At 26.5% G+C, this 11053-nt stretch overlaps 1 protein-coding gene across 1 annotated transcript; it reads right to left on the reverse strand.

Moving 5' to 3' along the window:
- Positions 1–1070: 1070 nt before the first annotated feature.
- On the reverse strand, positions 1071–5406 carry LOC117169419. Its single transcript, XM_033355790.1, has 6 exons — positions 5269–5406; positions 4686–4742; positions 4461–4523; positions 1923–1991; positions 1466–1522; positions 1071–1278 (listed from the first exon to the last, which is right to left on the reverse strand). The coding sequence occupies exons 1-6, from the start codon at positions 5335–5337 to the stop codon at positions 1186–1188; spliced, it is 408 nt and encodes a 135-aa protein (XP_033211681.1). The 5' UTR covers positions 5338–5406; the 3' UTR covers positions 1071–1185.
- Between the last annotated feature and the right edge of the window lie 5647 nt (positions 5407–11053).

Here is an 11053-nt window from a genome sequence, read left to right on the forward strand (position 1 = left end):
GGCAGATGTGCCATGAACTGAGTCCAATTCATTTTTTATCTCATATGGAGTTAAACCCTTTAAACGAAAATGTTTGATTACCGCTCTGAACTCGTTTTTTTTCAATTTTTCTTAACGAACAATTTTTTTTTTTCAATTGGTTATAAAAACACGTAAACTCAGAAGATGTGGACTGTGACTGCACCATATATCTAGTCGGGAGTGGTGCTGACTGAAAACAGATGATTTGGAGCGATTCGCGCGCCATCTGTTGGTCATTCTAAGGACTTATTGAACTACCCTCGTATATTACATTTCTGCAGGTGCAAACGATTATTTATGTATTCAAAAACGATTGAATAATGTTAAAAATTTTGATTATACTAAAATTAAAGGATGTGTATTGTATGTATTTGATTGAACCTACGAAATGATTGTATGTGTAAATAGTGATGCAGACGACGAGGAAGAATCATTACCTAAAGAGGTACTATGTAAACCCGCAATTCAAATGCCTTTTTAAATAAGGATAATATTATAAATTTTAACCTTCCAAGAGTAAATGAAGATCCCCTTGTTAATGAGTTGAGGATATCACAGATTCTTTTGGTAGTGGTTCCATAAATAGTTCCATACAAAAATGCAGTCTCATAGTAAAATTGCTAGAAATCTATATTGAACTAGGGTTAAAAGCCTGAGCCAGGCTCGGCGATCGAGCCTGGTGATCGAGCCAGGCCCTGGCCAGAATCCGCGTTTTCTTCTTGCTTGACCCAGGCTTGATTACCAGGCCAGGGCCTTGTTTTTCCACGTTTGGGCCCGGTTAGGCCCACGACGAAATTTCTACGCGGGTATGCCCGATTTTCGTTTCGCAAACGCATTAATATACGTATTGGAAACTTGAACGGTGAATTCACGATTTACAACACTTATAATAAATTTTTTGCAATTTCGTTATTCTAATACCATGTTTGCAATTTTACCTGACGCTTGTACAATAGAAGTCTTGTAGAAGTGTTGTAAAATTCCAAAAATTTTGAACAGTGTACGACATATATAAATAATATTTTACTTTTGTACATATGTTTTATTTATTTAATTTATTTTAAGCTCTTATAAATAATACAGGGTACATTGCTATCAGTATTTGTAAATTCAATGCTATAAATTACATATCCAGCCTTTGTTGACTTCAGAAATTGTTCGTAATTATGCAATTGTAGGAAATCTCTGGCTCTTCTGGTTCTCTACATATAGCTTTGTTATAAAAGCATTCAATCTATCAGTTTGTCCTTCTGTGAGCTGATAAAAAGATCAAACTTATTCTATTAAGTTAAAAAAATGAAATCTTTAATTCAATAGAAGAGATGAATTTATGACAATGGGATAAGAATAAAAATACAACTGTGTCCTATAAAAAAAAAAATTTTGAAACCTTAATTTCACTGTTAAGTTTACTTTTCAATTTTATTTTCTAATAGTTACTTACTTCTAGGTTCACAGGCTGGCCAGTAGCTGGATCAAAGTAAAGATGTTTTGTATGTACCTAAAAAATGTATATCTGATATTATTTCCGAAATACATGTAAATATTTCTTATTATAATGATATCATTTTTCCCTGAAGCGAATATTTGAATTCTCAATTTTGATGATTAATCCCCTATTCTAAAAAAGTCAAGTCTTATGTCATTTTAAATATTTGTGTACTATTACTAAGAATAATATATTCTAATATTATAGATTTACTTGAATATTCGGAATGTCAAAACTAAACCCGAGAATAATAAAAATGCTAATTTCTTTTTCGTTTAAAGAAATTTAAGTCAAAATTGTAATCTATTCTTCTCTGAAATTTCTCACGGAAAATATATAAATTTTAGTATGTATGTTCGGTTTCTCATAGAAATAGATCATTATTAATAGCTTAAAATTAAATTCAAATTACTTGTTTTGCACCACCAGTATGAGATTTTCGATGGGACCCATTAAAAATATCGTTACCTGAAAGGCCACCCTGCAAAATATTTATAAAAGGATTAGGAAAGCTCTTCTAATTAAACTAAAAGCTAAAATAAGAACGAAAAGGGCCAGAATATTGTCTTCTTTCTTGATTTAACTTTTTTTTGAAAATCGAATTAAAATTTTAAATTAATGCTGTAATATTTTTAACGTAGAATATTTTATAAAGATAATAAAACAGTATTTCGGATTAAAAAAATTTTAATTTAATTATTTATTTTGAACAAATAAATGTGGTTTTTACTATAAAATATCATTCGGAAACAAAATGCTTTAATTTTCAACAAAATAATTAAATTTCGAGCAGAATAAATAAATTTTCAACGTAAAAGATAAATTAATTTTAAAAAAAGGTCATAGTATATTTTTTAATAAAAAAGCTGTAATTCATAAAAAGAAAAAATAATTGTTATACAAGAAATATGTTGCTACAAAAAAAAATCGAATTTTAAGCCAAGCAGACGAAATTCAACGAAAAAGGATGACTTCTTAACAAAATTGTTGAGTTCTCTACTACGGATTTTTTCAACTAAAGTTAATAAGCATGCGTATTCAAAAAAAATATCTTGCTGCTAAATCAGATGAATCATTTAAGTAAAAGGATAAATTTTGAAAAAATATTCGAATTTTTTATTAAAAACGATTCCATTTGACTTTTCAAGATCAATATGTAAATTTCTAACAAAAAATAAGTTTTTCCGAAAAAAATGGAGTTTCACTCGAACAAGAAAAATTTTTTCAAACAAAAAGCATGAACATGCGTCTGCAATGGAAAATTACATTGTTGCTAAAACAGATTATTTTTAAGCATAAAGATAATTTTTGAAAAAAATAGTTGAATTTTATGTTAAAAAAATTTCAGTTGACCTCTCAAGCCAAAAAAATGAACTTTTAAATAAACGGGATGACTTTTTAACCAATTTTTTTAACTATCTACTAAACAGTTGCATGATTATCTGAGAAATATAAAATTCCTCTTAAACCCAATGAATTAAAAAAAAGTTGAATTTTCATTCAAGAAAGATTCCAGTTGACACTTAAAAATCAAAATATGGATTTCTAAACAAGAAAGGAATTTATACGAAAATATTTAATTTTCTAATCCAGCAAGATAAATTTTTTCAACCAAAAATAATGAATATTCGTCTTTAATAAAAAAATTACATTTGTACTAATCAGATGAATTTTTTAAGGATGAAGATAAGCTTTGTAAAAATTAGTTGAATTTTCAAGCCTTTGATGACTTTTTAATAAAATTGTTGAACCATCTATCAAACAGCTGACTTTTCATCCAAAGAAGATTTCATTTTTCTCAAAACAGATTAATTTTTATTTTTTTTAAATAGTAGAATTTGTATCCAAGAAAGATTCCAGTTGACTTTTCAAGAACAAAATATAAATTTTTTAAACAAGAATACGTCTATACCAAAAAAATTGAATTATCAATCCTAAAAGATGAAGTTTTGCAACCAGAAAGAATCAAACGAAAATGAAATTTTTACTAAAACACACCATTTTTTTATAGAAAACGACCATTTTTTTTTAATTGTGCGTCCATCCAGAAAATACCTTAGTTCATGTTTCAACACCAAAATATAAATTTTCTAGAAAAGTACATTTTTTACGAAATAGTTAAATTTTCAAAAAAAAAAAAAAATTGAAACCAAAAAAGTATGAATTTTCCACGAAACTGATTAATTTTCAATCAAATAGTTTACTTTTTATCCCAGAATAATATGATTTCTGCTAAAGCAGTTGAATTCTGAAATAAAAAAGACAAGCTTTCAAAAAGGAAGTTGAATTTTTTAACAAACCCTAAAATAAGAATTTCATATGATACGTTAATTTTCTGTTAAATACTCGAATTTTTAACCACGAAGTATGACTTTTTAACAAGATTTCTAAATGTTTAAATAAACAGCTGAATTTTTGTTTAAGAAAAATGTAAATTCTATTAAAACACGTGCATTTTTAAATCAAAAATACAGATTTCAAAGAAAGAGTTGAATTTCCAACGGTAAAGATTTCAATTTACTTTTCAACAAAAAAAAATGGGAATTTCAAGAAAATAGTCAATTTTCTAGAAAATAATTTAATTTTCAACAAACAGTAGCATTTTTTCCAAAATAGATAAAATATTCATAATGAGAAATATGAACTTTTAAATCAGAAAGAAAAATTGTCAGGAAAAGTAGTATTTATCCAAAAAAGAGTTCATTTGACTTATCACCATCAAAATGAGTTTAAATAAAAACGTTAATGTTCTACGAATTGAGCTGAATTTTCAACCCAAAAAGACGAATTTAAAGAAAGTAGAATTTTTAAACAAAAAGGATATCTTTTCACGAAAATTTTTAACCAAATAATACAGTTTATAACTAAAGATAAACCTCGGGAGAAGGTCTAAGTACTGTCCTTTATTTACGATATTGGTAAATAAACATTCAAATAAAATTTTAATTACTTCTCTTAGATCTTCTTTATAGACAGCCCGATAGTCCATATTATCACCAGCTGAAAGACCTGTCTAAAAATTAATTATTCATAATTATGTTTACTTTCTACTTATTTAAAACAAACAATATTTTGTTTAATAATAATTAAAAATAAATAATTTTTTTTCTTATTATTTTATATTCTTATAATGTTGGCACATTTTGGTTTTAGGAACATAAAAAAAAGAACTTACCCTCTTCTTCATTTCCCTTAAAGTCATCAACCTTGATTTACATTTTGGATCTAAAGGCTACGATAAAAAATAATTTATTTATGAAATAAAAATTATTGAAGGTTTTAAAAAATAATAGAAGTTCCTGGTTTAGAAAAATTGGGCATAACCCTTCCCATTTGAAAATTTATTAATAGTATAAGCTAATTTTTGTATCAAGTACGAAACATTTTTTAATACATTTTCGAGTCAAGATTATTATTTTAAAAACTAGAAAATTAGATAAAATAAAAAATTGGTACTTTATATTTAGAGGTTTCCTCAATAATAAAATAAATATTTAAAATTTACTAAAATTTTCCTTTCAAAAATTGAGAAATTTTAATGCCAAATTTCAGACAATGACAATAAATAAATTTTTAAACTGTGCTTAGTGTAATTGTTTTCTTTTACATTTCACTTTTTTCTTTCATTCACAATTATTATATTATTATATGAGCAGAATGAAGAAAAGATTAATATTCATTCTTTCCCGGTGTAAAAAAACTTTTCAATAAAAATAAAACAAATCCAAAAAATGTTTCTAAACTTTGTTTTGGCTCACCGAACATGAATCTGCCCGGCAAAATGCTTGCGCAAAGAGAAGAGATAAAAACAATATTTGGATAATCATCTCGTACTGGATTTTTCTACAAGTTTGATCTGAAACCTCGATTTCTGAACGGAGGATAAAAAACTCAATACTTATTTTATATCATGAGTCAATAGTGAGATCAATGCATGAGAAACTATTTTTAATTAATTCCAATTAGTGAACAATAGATTTAGACTTTACACTTGTCCTTATTTTAAGGTGATAAAAAGTGCGATCAATTTATCGAGACAAACGACCTACAAATCATTTCAGGAATGACAGGTGGAAAATTAAATGTCTCGCCATTCGATGATAAATTAATTTCAATATAGAAAACTGCTATACTGAACAAAAATTATGGCATAATCAGCATTTGAATAAATCATAAATAAATATTTAGAGAATAATTCTAAAAGATATAAAAATTACAAAGTAATTAATTAGTTATTTTACACCATTCATAATCTCAAATAAATTTACACAAAATATCGTTTCTGAGCAAATAAGCTTTACAGAGCTAAAATTTGTGAAATTTCTGAATCTCCTTCAAATTTCTTCAATCTTGAATTTTTGAATTAGCTTTTAATTTTGCTTTTAGAATCTCTTAAAATTGAAAAAATTTTACTTTCTTTAGTGAAGTGTACATCACTTGTAAGACTTCAAATATCATTTGAGTTACAGTTATTCAAATCACTTCAAATTTTCGAAATCACTCAAAATCACTTGAAAATCATTGAAATTTCATTTATCGTTAAAATTTCTTTGAAACTTTTTATGCCTTTGGAATTTCATAGAATTTTTTTTCCTTCAATAGAACTAGTTCTTTAAAAAGCTTATTACTTGAACGAATTCAATTTCATCAAATACAAATTTTACTATTTTGTCATTGTTTGAAATCTAATCGTTTCAAATTGAAAAATGCAACCATTTTTTTGAAAATTGATCTGGATGTGTGCGAATGGATGTTTGTGTGTGCCCGTAGATTTTCAGTAAAAAAGACGAACAAGTTACCCTAATGACTTTTTTCGATAAAAAACAAATCACTAGAGTAACATCATTAACAAGATTTAAAAAAACGAAAATGAAAATTTGAAGTTAATAAACTCACTGAATGATAAAAAAGTAAAGTACAGAAAAAAGTTTCGTTTTTAACACCCCAAAAGATTGCAATAAAAACTTTATGAATATGCTTAAAAAATTGAAAATTCGAATTTTGACTTCATAAAAATATTGATAAATCCAAAATTCCGTTTTACAGTCAAACTGTGCAAGACACGAAAGGAAATCAGTCAAAATTGTACACCTAAAAAGAGCTAAAAATTTATAACAAATCACTTTCCGATTGTTCACGTAGTTTTTGTTTTATTCGTAAAAAACGTTTACTAAATTATATCCACGAATTTACTCAGAACCAATTTCCAGTAAAATTGAAAATAATGAACTCAAATTTGAATAAAAACGGCATAAGTTGCTAAAAACTGTATAATAACAAAATTTTTATTTTTTATCCGATGCACACTTTTTTAAATTGTAAAAACAAGACAATGCACTGCTTTTTATAGTTATATCGAGAAATGGCTTATTCCTCACGGCACCTGCGAAAAGTGACTATTGGAATCAAAAAATCTAGTAGGAGCAAATATTCGTTGATTTTCGCGACTAGGTTTCATAGTTACAATTACCAGATTTCAAACGTTGCATCGACAAATCTCTTAAGTACTGTATATTTCTAAATCAAATAGCAAAAAATAATTTTTTTAAAATTTCTTTGTCAGCTTAAATTAAAATAATTCAAAATAAACCGCTCATCATCATTATCAAAAGTATCAATTAGAAATTTACAAATTAAATTTCTTCTATAAAATATAAGATTACACAGCCCGACTTCAAAATTGTAAAATATATGATTGTGGTCATTTCCGGTCAATTCTTGTTCTCTCAAACCAAATCCGGATTTAGAAATGTTCCATCACATCAGGATTTTTAAATATTCAAACCTACATGTGCAAAAAACGTAATGTTTGCCTATATTTGAGGTTATGTGTTGTCGTTCTTTCTTTTTTCTCAAAAAACTGTACATAAAATTTTAAAGTAGTTTTAAAGTAGTTTTAAAGTAGTAGTAATTTTAAAGTAGTAGGATTTAGCTTAAAAAAATAACACAAGAATAGTATAGTCAAAACTATAGAAGAGACACCTATGTATTTTTGGGCCTGTAAAATTCTAAATATTGGAAAATTTCAAACTTGAACATCTTGGCGAAGAAAGAAGATATTCGAGCGAGCTCGACGGCATTTGAAAAGAAAAGAGTAACACCGTAAACTGTTTTGTACAGTTTTTTTAGAAGAAAAAAGGAGCGACAGTACATAACCTCAAATGCAGGCCAAATACACATTTTTTGCAGTTTTAGGTTAGAATATTCAAAAGTCCTGATGTAATTACGCATTTTTGAGCTCGGATTAGGATTCAACGACCAAAAATTGACCGGAAATGATTAGTCTCATCGTTCATACAATTATCTAGTCGGGCTGTGTTATTAATCGAAATAGAAAATAAAAATAATTTATTAATCTCAGGAATTTAAAAAGTATAATTACAAAATCTATTGAACACAGTAATTTCGGAAATGACAAATGATTTTATTTTATGTAATTCTAGAGCATTTTTGGCTTTTCCCCAAAACCATAGACTTTTCCTCTTTGTCGCGGTTATCCAATGGGTACAAAATTTGGCGACGTCTTGACGACATCGACACGACATCTTTACGACAATTTTACCACATTCTACGTCCATGTCGTTAAGTCGTCTTTACGATATCGTAAATATCTTGTAGAATCTGACGATTTCTTTACGATATCGTAGAGACGCTTTAACGACATGGACATTGGATGTCGTAAGGTTGTCGTAAAGATATCGTAACGATGTCGTAAAGACGTCGCAAAATTTTGTTCCCACTGTGTAGAATGTCGATCACTGATCGACATTTCATTTCTCCGCGTTTCGTGGACAATCGTAAATTAAAAAATATAATTACTTTCTGACTGAAACAAAAAAAAATTGGAAGAAATATAACATTTTAATTGTACTGCCTTAGAATTAATAAATGCAGGTTTCGCATTTTATTCAATTAATTTATCAATCCCAGAAATATTGTTTATCCAGTCATTGCTGATATTAATTTCTTGAAGAATTAGGCATGGTAGATTTAAACTACAAATTAATGTTTAAAAACATTTTCATTGTTCTAGAATATTACTTTTTATAAAAAATAACATGCGAGTTAATAAAAAAATCATTTTTCAAGTTTCATGATTATTTAATATACAGAATAAAATATTTTTTTTAATTTTTAGAAATATTTCAAAGCTGTCAAATATTTTAAAACTCTTCAAAACTTTTAAGATTCATATCTTTCACACTGACTCGAATTATTTCTAAAGTTGCCTTCAAATCTACCAGATTCTTGTTTGAAAATTGATAAAATGATTAGAATCTTTTTTAAATCTTTCAAAATATTTTATTGAAATTAATTTTTTATTGAAATAAAAAGTCGCTTTAATTCTTCCCAAAAATCTTATGAAAATATTAGTTTTACTGCCATAAAACCTTCAAATATCTCTAAAAAATTTCTGAATTTTTTGTTCGGAAATCTTGAAATATCTTTCTTTTGTTTTCAATTTCTAAAAATTAAAAAATGTCGAAATTAATTTAATTTTTTGTGCAAATTTGATACATATTTTCTAAAATGATTTGAACTTTCCTTGAAATTCGTGTGAAATACTTGAAAACTGAAAAATTGGGATTTTGTTAGATTTTTTCAATAATATTTTAGATTATATTTCAGTTTTCACTAAAGCCTAATTTTTCAAGTAGCAAATCAGTTAAAGTTATTCTAGAAATTTTAGAAAATTTTTAATCCTCTGGAAATCTTTCAGAATTCTGAAACAGTTTCTAAATTTTTGTTTAAAATCTTTAAAAATCTACATTTGAAATAACGTTTACTATCTTCAGAGATAGTTTACTAATAACCAATGTAGATAATCTACAATAACATTAACTCTTAAAAAACAGAAAATACTTAACCTTATTTTCAGACAAGATGAAAAATAATTTAAAAATTAAATTTTATCTTAAAAAGATCTACTCTCGTCGCTCCACTGGGAATAGAACCTTAAAAATTCTGATTGCCCGTCGGGTGCTTTCCCATTAAGCTATTAGATAGATCAAATGAAGAACTTTTTTTTAGAAATACACGTTATCTCAAGCCAGGAGCTACGATAGCAGATCTTTTCCGAGAAAATTTAATTTAAGATTCAATAAAATTATTTTGCATCTCTCCTGAAAGTGACGTTAAGTATTTTCTGTTTTTTGAATATTAAATTTGATCGTTAGGTTGACTTCTATTTTACATGGTCGTGAAGATATTATCGACACTGATTGATAGTAACTTTCTGTGATGATAATTCAGATTCCTTTAAGTTAATCGTATTATAAATGCAAGACCTGGCTTGAGGTAGCGTGTATTCCTGAAAAAAAATTCCTGTTTCGATCACTCTAATAGCTTAATGGGAAAGTATACGACTGGCAATCAAACGTTCTGTGGTCGATTCCCAATGGAGCGACGAGAATCGAAAATTTTCAGATAAAATTAAAATCTATATTTCGTAAAATTTTTTTTAATATTCTTAAGATTTAAATTAATTTATAATCTTTTTAAAAATTCTACAACTTCGAAATATCTTTCAAAATAATTCAGATTTGTTCTAAAAAAATTCTCTCATTTAAGAACTACGTATTTTTATCTTACATCATTCTTAACTTACTGTGAAGTTCAGCAAAGATATTTTATTTTATTATTGCATAACAAAAATATCGTAAACCAGGATCCTGACAAGAAATGATGTAATTTTTTACAGAATCAATCATTCTACTGACGAGCTGTGCCAAAACGTTTAGTTCAATATTTATTAAATTAATTAATAACATTATTTTACAGCCTTAGGCTAAATGCACCAAAAACCATTTTAGAATTTTGTTCTCAACGGTCAATATAATTTCCTACAGATCATTATTAGACATAAACTTTTCGAAAAATAGAATTTAAAAACATTCAGAAATACAAATTTCTACTTTCCATACTGCTTTAAATTATAAACTTTATACAAAAGTTTGAATTTTATAAAATTTAAGAGATGGCTAAATCAAATTATTTGGCAATTTGAAATTCGGAAATTTTATGTACAGGGGAGATCATCTCAGAGTAGAAAATAAAACAGCAGTAGATAATCATGAAATAAAAACCAAAATATACGTAAAATAATCAATTCGAATAGTAATTTATTATCAGGTATAATGTTTTCATAATTAGTTACATTAAATGGTTTGTCTTTAGATCAAAGTGAAAAATATTTTATTTATTTTCAGAATAATTTAAACGTTCTCATATATTTTAAAGCTCTTCAAAACTTTTAAAATTTATGAATATTTTGTAAAGTGACTCGAATTATTCCTAAAATAGCCTTAAAATCCTTAAATTTTTTTTAGAAAACTTATAAAATATCTATAATTGTTTTAAAATCTTAAAAAATATTTGGTTAAAATTAATTTATTTTTTGTTAAATATAGCCACTTTAATTTTTATCAAAAATCTTCAGAAAATATTTTTCTTTTCTTGAAACCTTTTAAAATCCTTTTAAAACTTCTGCACCTTTTGTTCGGAAATATTTAAAAATCTACCGTTTGTTTTCAGTTTTAATCA

This window comes from Belonocnema kinseyi, chromosome 3 (assembly GCF_010883055.1).
Source record: "Belonocnema kinseyi isolate 2016_QV_RU_SX_M_011 chromosome 3, B_treatae_v1, whole genome shotgun sequence".
In the NCBI taxonomy this organism is placed as follows: domain Eukaryota; kingdom Metazoa; phylum Arthropoda; class Insecta; order Hymenoptera; family Cynipidae; genus Belonocnema; species Belonocnema kinseyi.